The sequence below is a fragment of the Lytechinus variegatus genome, chromosome 18 (assembly GCF_018143015.1).
Source record: "Lytechinus variegatus isolate NC3 chromosome 18, Lvar_3.0, whole genome shotgun sequence".
NCBI lineage: Eukaryota > Metazoa > Echinodermata > Echinoidea > Temnopleuroida > Toxopneustidae > Lytechinus > Lytechinus variegatus.
In genome coordinates, this window is record NC_054757.1 from 9,564,275 (window position 1) to 9,584,469 (window position 20,195).

General features: G+C 36.3%; 1 protein-coding gene across 2 annotated transcripts in view; it reads right to left on the bottom strand.

The window, feature by feature from the left end:
- LOC121431697 (CCR4-NOT transcription complex subunit 6-like-B) overlaps nucleotides 1-17,255 on the bottom strand; it is a 34,224-nt gene extending 16,969 nt beyond the window's left edge. Inside the window, exons 1-4 of one of the 2 annotated variants that reach the window (XM_041629350.1) lie at nucleotides 17,127-17,255; nucleotides 13,915-14,097; nucleotides 12,811-12,997; nucleotides 2,158-2,336 (exon numbers count right to left, since the gene is read on the bottom strand). In XM_041629350.1, the coding sequence (XP_041485284.1) occupies nucleotides 2,158-2,336; nucleotides 12,811-12,997; nucleotides 13,915-14,086 (538 nt within the window). In that variant the 5' untranslated portion in view covers nucleotides 14,087-14,097; nucleotides 17,127-17,255. Of the gene's footprint in view, nucleotides 1-2,157; nucleotides 2,337-6,168; nucleotides 6,225-12,810; nucleotides 12,998-13,914; nucleotides 14,098-17,126 lie in introns of those variants that run through there. The other variant, XM_041629352.1, reaches the window with a different exon arrangement.
- Between the last annotated feature and the right edge of the window lie 2,940 nt (nucleotides 17,256-20,195).

Sequence of the window (20,195 nt, forward strand, 5' to 3'; positions counted from 1 at the left end):
ATGCATGATAATTTCATGCATCCGGTAAATTGAATTTACCGGACGCATGAAAAAATTTACCGGACGCATGATTTATTTACCGGATGCATGAAAATTCCAAAATGTAATGCAGACACTTTGATAACCCTGGACAACATAAATATGGGCTTAACTGCATAATATGTTGGCACAAAGGCATTATTATACCCAAAATGCCAAATACAGCTTTGCATTGACAAGATCTTGAGGCAGCCTCCGACCTCCAATAGCTGTGTGTGTATGCCCGGGCCGCGCCGGGGGCCAGCGCTTGCAGCTGCCTGGGCAGTGCAGTGGAGAATTTGGCTGTTCACAGCTCAGGGCAGTAGATCTAACATTAGATCGTATGTCTGGACTTCTCAACTAACAAGTATGCGGGCAGTTTTAATCCCAATGACAATTACGGTACCAGATTTGTACTTACAGATCATTTTGCATCCTTTATTTGATTCATTCTGCCTTGATCGAAAATTCAAAATTTTGACGTAAACAAGCGTAACAGTACATGCGCGATGACATCACAATGACCTTTTCGGGCGATAGCTTGTTTACAGTGGATATCGTTTTGATTATCGGGATATCGTTCGTGCAGCCCAGTAAAAATTCTTGCATAGCTCTCAACCAATCAGATTGCGGGGATTTTCTCATCCATTCTATAATAATACTTGATTAACCTTATGGCCAAGTTTCATGAACTAGGCCCATATACTTTCTAAATTATGATGTCATTTCAAAAACTTAACCTCAGGTTAAGATTTGATGTTGACGCTGCCGCCGTCGGAAAAGCGGCGCCTACATGTATAGTCTCACTCTGCTATGCAGGTGAGACAAAAACTGATTGCAATTTTTTACTTTAATTGTATGAATTTTGCAACAAGGATTGCAGATGAACTGCTCACGAACCAAATTTTCATTCGACAAAGGAAAAAATAATAAGAGTGGAAATTAGACCAACTAGGCATTAAACAGGTAAGACAAATAAAAATTTCTACCCAAGTGTTTGTATCTACAAATAAAAAATATACCGCCAATTGGCTCTGGAAGAAAATTTGTCATTGCTGAGAAATTAGCAAAATAAGCACAAAATTCTATCAGATGTTCGGTATTTTTCTATGCAATATTAATACACTGTACACTGTCCCACAAATGCTCTTCTATGTTAGTGATAATCAGAATTATCGATTTTCCGCTTACATTTCACAATTTCACAAAGATAAGTTTTCATCAATGTACCAGATGTAGAATCAATTATAACATTGTGACCATTATTTAAAACACTTAGTCATGAAATAACAGTTTTCTGCAATTACAGTACCATCTTTTGCCTTTAAAAGATGATTCAGAGTCAGGCAAACCACAACCATAATCAGACAATATGAATCTTTTCAAAGACTGATCAAACTTTGTTTGATTGATTCCATCAGTGGAGAAAACTCGATTAAGAGCACACTCAGCACAGCAAAGGGATGGTATGAGCAAAATTTAACAGCCCTCATCGCTGCTAATTTACAGAAGTAGGCGCCCATAGGCCAAGTAAAAGGTCGACATCCCGTGATGCGGTCTCATGTGGTTATCGTTTGCCAGGTGTGCTTCAATACTGTATATTGCCAATTCAACTAAACACTCTAGGTGGTCACTTCCCTTTTACTGCCATTCAGTTATTAATAATATTAAATACAGGTATGAAAAGCTTTTCATCTTATTGGTGAACTAGGAATAAAAATGTGTCAGTTTGAGCATTAATACATGTAAGTCATTTCTAATAAAAGGCGAGAGTGGAGTGCCTTTACAGTGTGACACCCCCCCCCCCCCTCCCCTGCCTAGGTTGGGTTAATAATGGCCTTAGATTAATTTCAACTTTGTCATCCCACCAGATCATCAACTAAAAGAGGAAAACAATATTACATTGCGTATGCAGGGTCTTATATCACGGTCACATTTGCTCTACGGCGGCCATACGGCGAGTCGAAAATAGCCGTTTTATTCATTTTTACTAAAACCAGCTATATGTAGCTGGTACAAACAAATGTTAAAACGGCTGTTTTTGATTCGCCGTAGAGCAAATGTGACCAAGGTATTACTAAGACCTACATGTAATAGATGAGAAAAAAAATACCTAGAGAGGGAAATATAAAAACTTACGATGTATGTGGTCCAACATGTAGGAGAGAAGCTTGTGGGTTCCTTTGGGTTCATTGTAGATACCCATGACTTCTGAGGCAAGGGGATTTCCCTTCAGACCTAGCACCTGGAGGGTGATGATGAGCCGCCCTAGCTCATAGGGTAACAACCGCAGCTGGTTGTTGTTCAGCATTAATTCCCTGGGGTGGAGAAATGAACCAAGGAGAAAATGGGAATGAATTGGCAAGTAGGTGATTTAAGCTGGCAAGCTCACAACCTGGGTTTAAATATCAACGGAAATGTTGGCACATGAACATGGGTGTGCAGAGCTACACTGTACATATTCATGCACAGTTGAGAGTCTAAAGTTACCACACACCTTGCCAGGAATGATCTCCAGGTACATGCAAAGAAAGTGCTTGTGGATATCATTAACCAAATCTTTTCTCCAAAAAGAAGTCCAGGGGGTAGGGGGTAAAGGTAGTTCAAGGTAGTAAGGAACCATAAACATTTACTGTTGGAGTCTAAGCCATATTTGGAAAATCCTTTGTTAGGATTTTTTTACTGCGTTAAGCTGCAAGACCCATAGTGCACATCTAGTATTACCTTTGGAGTCATTCAACATCATTGTATGTAGTACTGAACAGTGAAATCCTGCACATTCTGAAGAGAGGAGGGCACATCCACTACATACTAAATGTACATACAGGAGTAATCTATGTGTGTATTCAGAGAGTGTACATGTACACCATTTTCTATACAAAAATGCCCAATTTGTTTCAACCTGTGCTTTTCTAAACTGTTAATATTTTCCAGAAATAGTTCATCACACAGACCTTCATTTTTGAGGAGCGCGATCGCGCCGGCGCTCCTACCGCGCCCCTTAAAAAAAAATGAGGAGAGCAAAAAAATTGCACTCCTCAAAAAAAAAAAAAAAAAAAATTGAACAAAAAAATGAAAAAATTTCACATTTCACATCTTTAAATCCATGAAATAGCCCTCTTTTTTCCATAATTCCTTGAAATTACTTTGATTTAGTTGAAATCTATCAGAAAAATGAAGAATATTTATCTCTTTCCTGACTGATTTTAATTTAATCTCGGTAAATATTGCAGTCCCATGTAGTCCCATATGTAGATTTTCATGGCAACACCATGAAAGTCTACATGTGGGACTACAATACATGTATTTACCGAGGTAAGTTCAAATCAGAGTCTGGAAAGTGGTGAATATTCTTCATTTTTCTGATAGTTTTCAACTAAATCAAAGTAATTTCAAGGAATTATGGAAAAAAGAAGGCCATTTCATGGATTTAAAGATGTAAAATGTGAAATTTCAGCAATTTTTTTTTTCATTTTTTTTTTATTTTTTTTTTAGCAGGAGCGCGTACGACATCTTGTAAACATATTGACGTGACTCAGGCCTAGTTTCACCACAGATTAATTAATAGCACAGCTATTGCATATATACAATGTTAAGAAAAATCTACAATTTATCATACATGTATAGTAATGAATTGATTTGAGCTCCTCACGGAGAGCGATTCTGAAGAGCTCAATTGAGCTCCTCAAGGAGAGCGATTTATTGAGCTCCACGAAATTATAAACGTGAAGGCCTGATCACATACAGAAAACAATCCAAACTGTACATGTAGGCCTACTCGTAGTCTTATGTGTTTTTGTTGCATATTTACATGTAGGCTAGCAATGTACATCTATAAACATGAAACAATAAATCAATAACATGAAGAAAATTTAACAAGTAGAACGCCTATGGCTCTCTCGCCTGCATTACGCGATTTAATATAGCAAGTGCTGACTTTTTTATAACAATTATTGAATAATTATTCACAAAAGAAAAAACTCATAGGATAATACAATACTCCATGTATGTCAATTGAGTCAACATGAGAGTTGACCATAATCATGTGACCTAAGACTTGGGCAAAACATAGGCCTACTTGATAAACCTTCAATGTATGTCTATATTTCATAAACTACACGTAAATACACAAATACCCTTTTTACACAGGCTAAAATTTCCTTAACCCCGTACTATAGGTGGGGCTAAATTGCCATTTAGCCCCACCTACATGTAAAGTGCGGGGTTAAGCTTAGCCCACTTTCTTTTTACACATCATTTTTGCAAAGTGGGCTTACCCCACCTATAGTACGGGATTATTTGGCCCTGCAAAAATCAGGGTTATCCCACCAATTGCGGTGCTAAGAGCGATAGTACGGGGTTAAGATCGCTAGTGTAAAACGAAAGTGGGCTAAGCTTAACCCCGTACTATAGGTGGGGCTAAATGGCAATTTAGCCCCACCTATAGTACGGGGTTAAGGAAATTGTAGCGTGTGTAAAAAGTGTACGAGTGAAGTACTTGTACTACGAATGATCGACAAAAAAAAAAACGACAAGCAAGCATTCCTTATCTGGGGTTAGCAATAACAATTTGGCATGTGTGAAAAGGAAAAAAATTAGTATGGTGTTAAGGATAGTACGGGGTTAGCGATAGTCCGGGGTTAAGAAAATCCTGTGTAAAAAGGGTAATGGAGATCCACAAACTTAGAAAGTTATGCCAATTCAATACCCCCAATATGGCCAAAGTTCATTGACCTTCATGACAATTTAATCTTGGTCATGTGACCTGAAACACACACAAGATAGTCAGGAATACATGGTTACTCTTCTGTCCAACTTTCATTAACTAGATCTATAAACTTTTAAAGTCATGACAATTCCACAAATACCCCAACATCAGTTCGTTGGTCCTAAATGACCTTTGACCTTGGTCATGTGACCTGAAACTCTGGCAGGATCTTCAGTGATACATTTACTCTACAGTATTATGACTATTAAAGTTTCATGAACTAAGTCCATATACATGTACTTTCTAAGTTATGATTACATTTCAAAAACTTTAACCTTGTTTAAGATTCCAATATTAATTCTCCCAACAAGGTCTAAGTTCATTGACCCTACATGTGGATGACTTTTAACTTTGGTCATGTGACATGAAACTCTGGTAGGATGTTCAGTAATACTTGATAACCCTTAATTCCAAGTTTCATGAACTACATGTAGGTCCATACACTTTCTAATTTATTACATTTCAAAAACTTCTCCTTGGTTTATAAGATGTAAATGTTGACGACGCCACCGAACTATAGGCCTACATGTAAACTCCATATACTGTACTTTCTACCCTGTGTTAAGTTATGACGAAATTTCAAAACTTAACCTTGGTTAAAGGTCAAGTCCACCTTGGAAAAATGTTGATTTGAATCAATAGAGAAAAATCAGACAAACACAATGCTAAAAATTTCACAAAAATCGGATGTAAAATAAGAAAGTTATGACATTTCAAAGTTTCGCTTATTTTCAACAAAATAGTTATACGAACGAGCCAGTTATGTCACTCACTCACTATTTCTTTTGTTTTTTATTGTTTGAATTATACAATATTTCAATTTTTACAAATTTGACAATTACAATGTAGGACCTCCTTGCCCGAAGCACGAAATGTTAAAATAATGGAATTCCACGTGTTTAGGGAGGAATGAAACTTCATTTTACATGACAATGACAAGAAAATCAAAATATTTCATATTTCATATAATAAAATACAAAAGAAATAGTGTGTGAGTGATGTCATCAACTCTCTCATTTGGATGTAACAGGCTCGTTCATATAACTATTTTGTTGAAAATAAGCGAAACTTTAAAATGCCATAACTTTCTTATTTTACATCCGATTTTGATGAAATTTTCAGAGTTGTGCTTGTTGAATTTTTCTCTTTTTATTCAAATCAAGTTTTTGTTGGGGTGGACTTGTCCTTTAAGATTTCAATATTCATTCTCCCAACATGGTTTACAGTAAGTTCATAGACCCTACAGTAGATGTCCTTTGACCTTGGTCAAGTGCCCTGAAACTCACATAGGATATATTCAGCAATACTTGATTACCCTTAATTCCAAGTTTCATGAACTAGGTCCATACACTTTGTAAGTTATTACATTTCAAAAACTTCACCTTGGTTTATCAGATTTAAATGTTGACGATGCCGCTGCCATCGGAAAAGCGGCGCCTATAGTCTCGCTCTGCTATGTAGGCAAGAAAAAATATTGAAAAGATTATTAAATAAAATCCTGTTCATTCAAGTACAGTAGGTCTAGCAACTCTACTGTACATTTTCTCATTGGTCTTCCAATGCAGGCCTTCAACACAAAGTATAATTTAAATATTGAACAATGGATCATTCGGTGGTAATAAACAATACATGTAAGGGTACTTTGAGTGGCGATGTTTGTCCCAGTGCCAAACTGCATGTATGATAATTATACAAAAAAGAAATAATACCAAAACTTGGCAGAAGTCCACGAATAATTCATGTAAATGCACATCCGTTTACACAGAACCTGACAATAGTTAATGGACAAAATTACAAAGAATCACTTCACAACAAAGTCAACAATCCTTTTCTCAGCATCTGTGACAAGAATGGTTCAAAGGCCAACACATTTTATATTGCACAGTGTAATGTACATGTATGTGTATAGTAAAATACAAGAGAGGGCATGCCTCTGTCTTGCATTTCCAAGTACATCATGTAGGAAATTGTGACAAACTGTACAGTCATAAATCAATAAATTCAAAAGGCACAGCATATACATGTACATGAACATTGTACATGCAACTCTACATGCAATTCTGTCTCTACAATACATGTTGTCCATGTAGGTGTGAATACACTAGAGTACATACATGTACAATACAATGTTGAACTGGGGTTGGGTTTTTTTTTATCATTAGGGGCATACAAAAGAGCTACATGTAAGTTCCAGTGCAAGAAAATAACATGTACCTGTACATACACTGTACATTGTACATACATGTACATGTATGGATTACACTGTACACTATTCTGTACACTATTCTGTACACAAACTGTATTGTGTGAATAATCAGACCCTTACTGTAGTACTGTACATACTGGGTATTATCATATCAAGTTGCTATTTTTGTAAATCTTTCACATCAAATTTTATTCTTGCCACAATAAATTCCAATCTTTAAAGTACTAAGGTAAAAAAAAAAGTAAAGGGAACTTTATACTATAATGGCTCACACGCCTCACAGATTTGCATACAATCCATCATATCACTTTTCCAAAGAACAAGGACAAAAAAATCTTCACTGTATCTTCTATTTTTATATGATTTTGCTGATGTGACAATTTGCAAAAGGTTTTTTTTTCTCTCTCTCTCTCAATAAATTTTGCACTCTCAAGGTACTGTACAAAACAGGTGGGTGTTTCATAAAGCTGTTCGTAAGTTAAGAGCGTCTTTAAGAACGACTGGTGATCCTTTCTTGTGGTAAATGATATATTCATTGGCGAGGGTTAAGCGTGTAGGAAAGGGTCACCAGTCGTTCTTAAAGTCGCTCTTAACTTACGAACAGCTTTATGAAACACCCACCAGGTGTGACCTTGCCATGTAATTGCATATTACTTTTGGTAGTTTTGAAGTTCAATATTTTGATGATCAAGCTTGTATTAGTGTATGTATGTAATGTACAGGTACATGTATGCTGTCAATACTGGACGGCAATACAATGCACAACGGCATGTTGTGAATGTCAACTCACTCTAGATCTAAAGCCAACACTAGTTAATTTGGCAAAAGTGAAATCTTGGCAACATCAAATTTAAGGGGTGTTACATCGTACATGTACCACCCTAGCCAGACATCCTTCACCCACTATACATCATGGAACTACATGTAGTAGCTCCATAGTATACTTGTACATGTAGCTTACATATAGGCCCTACGTATATTTACATTTTTTTCAACTTAGGTACATGTAGGCAAGTACAGTGTAGGGGGTCTGTAAAATACATGACACCCAACAAAAAAATGTTGCATTTTGAATACATGCAGTGTACATGTACAAAGATTATTTACATGTTGAACCCGAACGCACAGGGTCATGACAAATTTGACAAAAGGCTGTTTTTATCAATAGGGCATTGAATTGACGACAATGAGGGTTTCCAATGAATACAGTCAGTCTACAGGGAAATCCCTCACACACACATCACTGCGTGGGAGGGTGACTCCATTGCACCTCATACACAAACAATAAAAGCAAATTTGTGTGGGAAGCCGATGCCTGCAAACCACAGGACATGTTCATAGTAAATGAGTGCAGGAGTGTAGAGTACTGTACATATGAAGTCATGTATATTAAAGTTATTATTATAGAAAGTGACACAGGTGATGCATGTCCTTTGTTTACTGACCAACAAAAGATTAAATGACTTTTGCACTTGAGAAGACAGAAGATAGTCATCAGACACCCCCAATTTAATGAATGACAATCCCTAATACAGAACTATAAACAGGGGACATGTAAAATGATATAAAGCCTCTATGTTAATTACATGTACTCAAAATTAAACACAACTTTTGATACACCTATGGTTTGCCATGGACATACATGTACAATGTATGGTGCAATAATGACAATGTACAATTAAGTACAGTAGTCCTCATATACATGTACTGTAGGCCTACAGTATTCCTTTGCTCCATTCAGCAAATTTTGGGCCAGGGTGGTGGGGGGAGGCGATAATAACTCAGAAGAAGCACAACAGTATATTCCACATGATTGCAAGTTAATTGGTCATAAACTGTCTCAGGGAGGGGGGGGGGTGTACATTAAATAAAATCGTAGGGATCCCAATCAGTATTTCATAATCACATTGTTTGTATACCATCGTGTAAAAATGAAAATCATTCATTTTTACAAGCACACTTCCACATTCTATGGCAGTATGAACTTTTAAAAAGGATCTTTCAGCAGCATAACGTTATTCTATACAGTATAACATCCAAGTAATACCCTAAACTAGCTGCACATCCAAGTAATACCCTAAATTTGCTGTATCCGTCAATGTGAATTCACAGAAAAAAGACTCCTAATTAGCATGATAACTCTTCAGTCTTCCTGTTTTCACAGAACACAATTACCTCCCCCCATCAATATTTCCGCTCCTACAATATCATTTCACAGGCAGAGAAGCTACCCCGCTGGATATACATGTACATGTATTAAAGACAGTTCAAGATTTCTTTTAATAATTGCTTGATATGTGAATTCCATGGCATGGGTACCAATGAATGACCAAAACTGAAACAAAAATTAATGTAAGCAATAAGCACCTGTAGTGAACACCAGAAATAGGGAAATTTGAAATGTACGAGTTGATCACAGCCTTGTCAAAGATATTCCTACATTGTACAAGCACTGTTATTAAAGTGTCATTCAACAATCTATTATACACACTATACTTGTAGTATATACCATTGATAATTTTCATTCCAAATCAATTCCAACTTCAAGTCACTAAAAATTGTATTGCTATTGATTAATAATGATTGATGCATGAAGAAAGTAATATTCCATGCACTTTAAACTAAATGTGCACATTACATACAAGGATATATGTAGCATGTAGGTACAATGTACATGTACAGTACACCATGCAGTAAATTACCGGTATTAATGAACAAGAAAAAGATGAAAGTAGGCCTACAGTGTCTATGTAACATGATACAAGCACTTTGCTGAAATTGCTATCACATGATGGTACTTCATTCCTGTTGAGTTCGCAAAAACAATGTGGTACATGTACATCGTACATGGACTGTACATGTATTCAACAGCCTCCATAAAAACAATGAAAAAAAAAGACACTTGGATACATTTTTACATTAATGTGGTGTTGCAAGAAACTTGCGATCAATTGCAAATCTATTTCTGGTCCCTGCATCAATCACATGTCTTGTAGTTACATGTACATGTAATTGCAAATTTAATTGATTGCTAATCTACTTCTCCTTGAAACAAGAAGTTTCATCTGATTTGCTACAGCTAACGTTGATCTGTCAGTTGTAAAATTGGAACAGAATATTTGCAATTGATCGCAATTATTTTTTGCAACACCCCCTAATACTACGTCCATTATGTAGACAATGATGAATTACATGTAAGAATAGATTAAGATTATCAATTGATCATTGATTTGACTGCACATGATCAATTTTTAAAAATCACGCACAGGTCTGATAAAAAACAGAGCTGCCAACAGTGTGCAACCCCAAAAAGGAAATTATATAACATTTGGCAAAAAATCTGGAATTTCCAAAGGAAAATGGATAAAAGCGACCCTTAAGTTAAACCCAAAATTGCCAACCTCTGGGAATAATGAATGTATTCAGTGATGCTGAAAACAATTATTCGAAATACTGATCCACAAATGACACATTGGTTTACCTCAAATTACATTATTCATCCAAAATACCTACATGTTAGTTTTAGAAATTAGAGACATGATGAGGAGACTATTTTTCTCAATAAAATACAATTTTCTTAAAAATAAAAAAAATTATGAAGAAAGAAGTAAATGTCACAACTTTCTGGCAAAAAGTTAATTACAGTGAAAATGTCAGTTGGCAGCTCTACAGTAACCTTAAAACTTCAAGTTTATAAAGCACCCATAAGCATGTTCATGTATTTTTCCTATTCTTGAAAATCTCTTGTCCACCTGAATCTTTTAAATTTCAATAGATTATGATTTTTCTATTATTCTTTGAGCTTGTTTTTCACATTGGGCACCTTCTGTGCTGTGTAGATATTTGGGGGAAAAGGAATGTAAAAAAAAGTACAGCTGTTGAGAGTCAGAAGATGATGACCATAATAAAACTTCCTTCGCAAATTTGACAAATACCAAGAGCTTTGATGCTTAATATTCATAGTAAAAAACATGAGCTGTAACATGAAAAATCTATCAAGTACATGTACATACTGTTGTTGTTTTAGCTTATGGCGCTTATCATTCATTAGTGGATATTTGCGCCAATACTTGCGTAAATCCATAAAGAATGGCTTGCATTAACCCTTTGCGTTCTGATGTTGCAATTTTGCACTTTCGTACAATTAAAATCAACAATTGTAATCATTAGTTTTGTCCCCTAGCTTCAAATAAAACTAATAAAATGCAACAGTTCTTGGATAACATCTACGATAAGTATACATGTAAATGGTGCAATATGGATAGCTTGAATTAAAGAAAATAACATGGAAACAGTCGTCATTATTATCCCCCAAAAATTAATTCAGTGTGCAAAGAGTTAAAGGAGAATGAAAGTCTTGGAATGCATCAGCTTGTGCGAAAAATAATGTAATTTGACAATGGGAAGATGTACAATGTCCATAACACTAAAATGCTCAATGCTCAACTTTAAAGTCCATTTTTTTTTTAAAGTTTCATTGAGCTTTTCTTATTCTTTGATTCTTCTGTTTTCACACCAGCTAAACACATTCCCAGTGTTCCATTCTCTTTTAATGAGCCAGAATCTCTAGGAGAATCTTTCTTTAAAGTACACTTGTCTTGAATCAGAAACAACGCCCACATTACAGATCAACAGGTTCATACAATTTACGTAAAGCACATCACCATCACCATGACAACTAGATACTTGAAAATGTGAAGTCCATTTCTAATAGGCAAATACACATGTTGGATTCTTTATGCTTAAGTTTTAGAAAAATAATGAACTCAATTAAATTTAAAAAACCCACAAACAAACCTGTGTATGTTTTTCATAACTTTACAAGTCTACATGTACATGTACATACTCAGGAATGAAAATTGAGTACCCCACCCCCCCCCCCCCCCCCCCATTTGTTTTATAATTCATGGATCAATATCTAGTCATTTTGGTGCATTCTTTCACAGGATTTTGTTATATTTGATAAATTTCAAAGTAACTTCAACTTTTATCCTCCATGAAAGTAAGGCTTTAATTACTACATACATGTATATGGAAAGATAAATGGTTCATGCCAGAATCGTATTCTCTTTTCACAAACTGGGCATCAACGGTCTTACATGTACATGTACACTGTAGCTGTCAGCGAATTGAAAGGGACTCTGCAGAATGAGTTTCTTTATGAGGAAAACGTGTTCTTTCATTAGGAATTACTTGCTTTTTAAAAGAAACATCTGTATTTCAGAAATTGGAAGTGATATGACCCAAATTCCTTTAGCATCATGTACATGTACATCATACAGAAAATATCCCCAATCAAGGAAAAGTCAATTTTGAAAAAAAAAATCAGAGTTGCTTCCTTTGTCATGACAGGGTGTTGCATACAATACAACTAATTTGATCAATTCGGTGATATCACCATGAGAACCGCATACCTTTAGACAGTTATCTCCTATGATCTCTTCAGTATGTGTACAACGGGGGTGTTTCACAACGCATCTTGACAGTGGTTTTCACTCACTAATTTGTTCTGAGCCAATCAGACACAAGATTTTAGAAGCTTAGAACAGCTGACAATAAAAATTACTATTGTTGCATAAAATACTCCCCAGTTTGTTTTGCAAGAAGATCTTGTCAGTGATCTCAAATTACTAATTTGATATTAGCCAATCACATGCAATGATTCCACTAGCTAGCTCGTATTTTAACTGTTGTATCATTATTTCACAAAATGCTCCCTCCCCTTTGTTTCACAGGATGAATTGACTCATTATGATGATCCTCAAACTGATCATTAATTAACAGAATATCGTTAATAATCACAACAGTGACATCTTACCTGAGAGATATCAGGTCCCCTATCTCTACCGGTAGGCTCCTCAGCTTGTTATACGACAGGTCTAATTTGACAAGATGAGTAAGCTGACAGATATCAGCAGGCACTCGGGTCAGTTGATTGTCAGTCATATACAGCACGGTTAAATGATTTAATTTCCAAAGCTGCGGACTGATATTGCGTATAGTACCTGGGGGAGAAATTGACAAGTTCTTTAAAAGCGTTCCTAAGCCAAATCGCCTGTCACATAGAAACCTTTTTTTTTTAAATGTCTTTACATGTACGTACACCCTGTCCCTTATAGGTTCATACATGTACTTTGTTTCTAAAGATCTGGGGAGCGTTTCATGAAAGGACTTGTCAGACGTTTTATCCGACAAGTCCAGTTTATCCGACAGTTACTATAGTAACAGTGCTTCTCAACCAATCAGAATCCAGGAAAGTTGTCAGATCTGACTTGTCGGACAAAAATATTGATGAAACGCCCCCAAGACATCCAAACCTCTAAAACAGAAAAATAGGGATGATTTGTGAAAAACATATAAAGGAACATCATTTCCAAAGAAAGTAGTAGGAATATTATCAAGACAAGTTGGTTCATGAACCACGAGTCTCGCCTGACATCGCTATCGACAAAAATATGCAATATAATCTTTTGACCTTAAATTTTCTCATAGACACATGTGTAGCAAGGCTCTACACTAACCCCTTTTTCTTCTTGTACGAACTGATGTCAGACCAGTAAATACCCAATTTTTCAATTTTTTACTGGACCGAACCTAAAATTTACTGGTCCCCAAAAATAAAGAAAAATATAAAAAAGACTTGGTTATTTTGCTGTCTTTTATTGCTTATTGTTACCTCCCCCCCCCAAAAAAAAAACATTACATGTACACACAACATAAATCATGAGAGCCATTTTTTGAGAGAACATATATTTTGTATCAGTTAGATATAATCTTACTGGTCATGTCAGACCAGTATTCTGGCTTTTTCTGAAAAGTTACTGGCCTGACGGCAATTTTTACCGGTCTGGGACCGTCGGACCAGTGCCAGTGTCGCGCACTGTGTGTAGTATTTGGATCAAGAGGGAAACTGATTGCTTACCTGTAAGTTCTAGACCCTCCCAATGTGACTTCTTGCCCCCGATCACCTCGTCCTGTGTCATGATACGATGACTCCTTTCTCTTGATATCCCATTGTGGCCCTTGTGAGTGTTGATTCCGTTGTGGTGACTATGGTTGTCGTACTTATCTTTATCATATTTATCTTTGGGCATCCTGGTGGCCTCTGGGATACATGAGAGAGGAAGAGAAAGTAAGAAAATAAGCATTGATCAATTCAATGTAAAATCAACCAAACAATTTTACAATAACAATTCAACATCACCATTCATCCAGCATAATTATTAACGTCAACAAAGCACCATTACCCCCCCCCCCCCAGGATTATTAACGTCACCAGACACCAGCAATGGCAAAATTAAAGACAATGGAATAAGAAATTTGCAGCTAGTGTAGCCAAAGTGTCCATATTTTTCCCATTTTTAGGGAAATAATTTTAGCTTTACTTTTGCCCAGATTTAGATCTCTTTAATTTCTAGTTTTAAATTGATCTAGCCATGTCGGGCCCTGGGAACAGCACTGCATATATTTCTGCTCAAATAATTAGTCATTCACACTAATGCAGGGTTAGCTATACTAACCTCGCACTACACTGTACCAACGTGATTACACAGTGGATTTTTGAGAAGTTGGTAAATATTGCTTCATAACAGAATTAATGTTTGCCGAAACTTTTTTTCGCTACTCACTAGGGCTGTTTTCAGTGAGAAGCTCTACAAATATATATATTTTTTAAATTTACGCATTGAAATTCCATTTTCACATAAGTAAAAAGGAGCCCGATGGTGGCGCTATTAAAATTCTCAACCTTAATTCCAACTTGTCTGTATTTTTATAATTGTGTCTAAATTCTTTGCACGAATATTTGATAAAATAAGGGTAAAAATTAAATACAATACCTTTGAAAACATACTTTAGATTACTGTATTATTGGTGATAACACTTTTTTGGAAATCATTTAAACCAACAACAAACTGAAAAACAGAAAAATTCTTTGCCAAGAACAAAACCAGCAGTACAGTTGTACAAGCCTTTCTTTGTCAAAAAAAACGATATACCGGTACCAAAGTCACTCTATACAATAAAAAGACTGAACACTTCACTGACTCGCATAACACTTTGCATCGATTTGCACATAAAATAATTTGAGTGCCTAGTCTTTCCCATGCAGTGTCTGATATGAATATTAAAGTCGCGTGCCCTTTTTAGGTGAAATATTTCTACAAGTATGTACATATCACTTCTGATATACGGCCCTTGTGAACAATAATTTTGAGAAATCAAGAGAAGGATCAAAAAGTGAGAAAATGACACTTGTTCACTGCTACCATCTGGCCTGTGGAGAATCTACAGGTAGGACTATGGTATGCCAATGCTGTATAGAGCACACACTTTAAAAAATCATTAAAATATCACTTTTGTGACCAAAATTACTAATTTCCATATAGTTTTAATTTATTTATCATTAGTAATGTGGGAATAATTTTTGTATTCACCAGAGCGCTCAAAAACTTGAATTTTGGGCATATTTTTGTGTACGCCCTCTATTGGTGGAAAGTAATATGGCAAGAAAATTTTCATTTTTTTGATCTCTATTTTTAATTAAGAAAAAATGATATAAAGAATCAAATTTAAATAAGGGCCAAGCGGTATGAATTAACAGGTCTAATGGAAACTGTCAGTGTAAAAAAATCAAGCATTTGCCCCAAAGAAAAAGAGAAAATAAGCCAAACATTGCCACCTTTATTTTGTCACACATGGAGATATAACTGAGAACAAGGTTATATTATAACCTTGTTCATTGAATGAGTGGAAAGTGACTTCATATTGTTCGGTATTAAAGTTTAATGCAATAGTTTTAATCTATCAACGAAGTGATTAGGCATCAGAATGTCTTACAATCCCATAAAAGAGCTGCATGTGTTAACTTGTGCCTGTGATATTTTGTGCGTGGTGCACGTACAACTGTTTCCACAGGTGGACTTAGTCCAAACTCTCAGTCGGCGCATCATTTCTGCTGTGAGATTATAAACTGAAGTCAGTTATCAAAATTCATTCGCAGTTATAGGGTCTTCTTCTTCCTGTTACTGCAGCAGTGCAGGCAAACTCCTCAATCGGGATATAATTGCTGCAGGTGTGTGTGGCTAGTGATGAATTATAATTAATGATGTGCCCCCGGATGAAAGTAGACATTTGAATTTTGTTTAGCCTTGTCTTAAAACCATCGACCGATCTTGGTTCTCTTCAGGAAACACTACAGGTCATCGTCTGACATGGCAGTAGAGGAGCTGGTCAGAAAATTGAGATCATCCCAGTTTACTTTCTCTCATTTTTAGATTTCTCCAGACGAGAATTCTAGTAAAGTTCATTAACATGTCAAGTGCGGACACCAATCTAGTCAATGTAAACATATCAGGTTTCATATTAGGAAGACAGCAATTCATAAAAAATGTAGAACATGAACCATGAACTGGCAGGAATCGATGTCACTGGATCTATTTTAGCACTCTCAATCCCTGTAATTGCCATTTGCTTTTCTGAATATCACAATCAGGAATGGCTGTCATGGCTGTAGACTCTTTTTTAGCTTCGATCTCGGGTCATTTTTTTTCGAATTTTCAGCCAGACAATGAGACATCACTTCACTTAGATTCGCCATAATTTTGATATGGACTGAAGTAAGTGACCTTAACAGCACGTCGTTAAGTCTATGTTATTACTAGTCTAGAATCTATAGTTGGCCGGTGCATACACTGCATAAAAATAGCGCAAAAGAAATTTGTGCTGCCATGCCAACTGCCATGCCTGGCAAAAAGTGGAACTGGAAGTGAAATTATTCACACACAGTGAGTAGACTGATGACAAATTTTATAATGCCTACTGCACATCAAATTTATAAAAAATCATCATAAAATTATTTACCTGCTTAGATTAGTGCTATGCTAGCTGCTTGCACGCTACCTTTCCTACGACACAACTCACACTGCACTCTGGTACTGCTACATGTATTGTAGGCATATACACACGATTCTCTCTATACATATCAAACAAAGAGTTTCCATTGGAAAGCGTTACTTACGAAACTTCACGTCCACAACAATTGCAACACGCAAATTCAATGCCAATTTCTACAACATTCACCAAAGGATCACACTCAGTAAATTGCTCTAAAATAGCTTTGATAATTAAACTTACCTTCATTGAGTCGGTTTTCACCAGTTCAGGAGGCAAAAAGACAAATAGCACATTTAACTTTTATGTTTTCTTTCCACAATTTCACAAAATGGCAGGCAAATTACGGGTAAATGAAATGAACCTTACGTACGTTCGCGCGTCCGAATTGATGGCGCGCGGCGCACGCAGATACAACATATACGCCGCGCGCCGCAAGGACCATTTCTCGTTATTTTCTCTATAAAAAAAAGGTAATCCAAAGCTAGGGGGGGGGGGGCTTGCATAGATTTTTCTTTCTTTTTTAACATGGGGGACAAGAGCATCTTTTCGAGAGATCGAATATACCGGGGAGACTTCGGCCAGCTAGCGAAAGGTCGTGGAATGAGTAGTTACATCCAAGGCCTGGAGATATATAAATAATATGGTGCAACAATTTCTTTTCTTTCTTCATTCATTTTTTAGGGGGTATAGGGTGTTAGGATGAGAATATGAAAAAAGAGGCATATTTGCTATGGGTTGTACTACGGTTTACCTGCAATCTAATATGGTAGGACTACATTTCGAAATATCTTCCTCGTGGCTGACCAGGAAAAAAAACTGACGAAAATGGTAGGTAAAAAGGTAAAAGGTGCAAAAACAGGGGAAAAAATAAGGGGGCAATTGCCTTAACTTGTCCGTGCCAGATTGTCCATTTGGCCAGACTGATCAATCAAACAGGGCAATTAATTCAACATATGTGAATCCAGGTGGGGACCGTGCCGCCCCCCTCCCCCCCATTAGCGGAGCAAAAAAAGGGGGAGAAAGAGAGAAAAGAAAAAGAGGGGGATAGAGAGGAGAAAAAGGAAGAGGAGAAAGGAAAGAAAATTAAGGGAGGGGTAGACTTGGAAAAAAAAATACATTCATGTCACTTTATGAAAGTATTGCTCGCGTTTCGCGTTCACATCGCATGTTTGATGAGATAGTATCTTCAATAGGCTAATAATAGCTATATGGAGCTTAAATTATCAAATTTTGAAGTAAATATGCAAAACAAATTTCAGCTCGGTCGAGCTTTTATTATTTTGATTTACAAATTGATTTTTTAAAAGGGCTCTGACTATGATCTTCAGCTCGCGCTGTGCGCTCACATTTTAATCGGTTATGTATACCACTATATTAATTCATTAATTGTTCTATAACAAACTACTTAAAATCCCCCGTTGCCCGGAATGGTCAATTTTCAGGACAATTAGAATACATGAAAATAAAAAAAAAATAGCTCGCGCTCGCACTATTTAAATGGGGCGTATGAAATTATGGTAATTTCTTATTGTTATACAAAAATAAAGCTAAGAAGTGCCAAAAAATATCAGCTTTGAGCGGCCGATCGAGGAACACAATGGGTGAAAAAAAATCACCCCCCCCCCCCCCATTGGCGAAAGCTGGATCCGCCCCTGAATATGTTTTTCATCATTTTTTAAGCTATAATTATATCATGCAAGCTTTGGGCTTTCATCTAATGAATTCCAGCATTTAGTGCCAAAAAACGTAAATATCTTATTTGCAAAAACGGTTCTTGTCAATGGAATGTGAAAAATAGTTTGAATGTCTTATTGGGTAATTACGTATGGAAAAGTAATTGAAAGTAAAAACGATCATCGACTTTTAATATTTTATTAGCAAAGAAAAAGGATTATTGTGATATACATTTTTTTATAGCATGTCCATTTTTTCAGATCGGAAAGAAAAAATGATTGTTCTGCGCGACCACTCCTTCCAAAAGAGAGAAAGAAATATGCCTTCAACAGAGATCACATTTTCCTCCTCAAATTAATATCAAATTCTGGATCTAGAATAAGTTTTGGAAATTCGGAAGGCATTCCTTTATATGTGGCATTGGATGGGGTGCAGAAGACGAAAAGAAAAAAAAAGGGGGAGGGGAAGAAGTATAAAAATGCACAATAAATAAACATATAAAGATTAAATGGAGCTCATTGTTTTGTTCCGTCGCATAAATATTTTTCCTCTTAGGTTTGCATTGAGATAAAAATTATTATATAATCTTTTAACATACTTATAATGCAACTTTACATATAAAATATATATCTATATCTCCAAATATCACAGCTCGCGCTTCACACTCGTATTATTCATTTTCTGACAGACTGACAATAAAGTCCTCTATATGATTCTTCTAACATGTCTAAAGGTGAAACTATGCTTTAAACGTTCATTGGTCAGTATCAACTCGCGTTTCGAGCTCACATTCATGCAACGATATTGATATCGTCTTTTTACAAATCCCCATGCTTTTTTTTCCAGGTCGGTATATTGAAAAACAAATCCTCGCACGCTTCGCGCTCTGCCACTCGCATTTGTACATAGATACGCGTTCTATTCGCTAATTTATTATTTTTTGCACAGAATGCCCTGTTTGCTTTTTCACTCCCAGCCCCGCCCCCCTCTCTCTCTTCTTTTGATTTTTTTTTTCAATTAGTTCAGCACACCCTTTGTGCTCAATAACAGACATTTTTATACGCCTGTTCTAGCTCTGTTTATGATTTTCCTACATGTCAACCAATAAATGAAAATGAAAATCAATGCCGAGCAGCCGAGTAGGGAAAATGTCCCCTCTCTATGATTCGTCAATGCAGGATCAGCCCCTACCTTGTAATTGCCAGCCACCGCGGCTTTGGCCTTGGAGACTTGTCTTGTGACTTTAGGCTTTACTAATTCCACAATTCGTTTTACTCAACATAAAAACGTCTTTTAGAGATTTTCATACCATAAACAGAGGCGGTTCCAGAACCTTTTTTTTACTGGGGGAGGGCATTTTCCCAAAATAGTTGACAAGCCACCCCCATTGCAGGCCATCACTCGAAAATGAAGGGTGTTTGGTCTCCATAAAAAAGACAAGCAGGCAAAAACAGAAAATAAAAAATCACTCAAAGATGAAGGGTGCTTGTTCTCGGGAATATTTTTATTAGGCCTATGATTTTCTCTTTGCGCTTTTCAATAAAAAAAAATAAGCCTGTATTTTTAATCCAACTACTTCTCGTGTCTCACTATTAGTGTCTTTCAACCACAGCTGGAATCCCTTTAAAGGAGAAT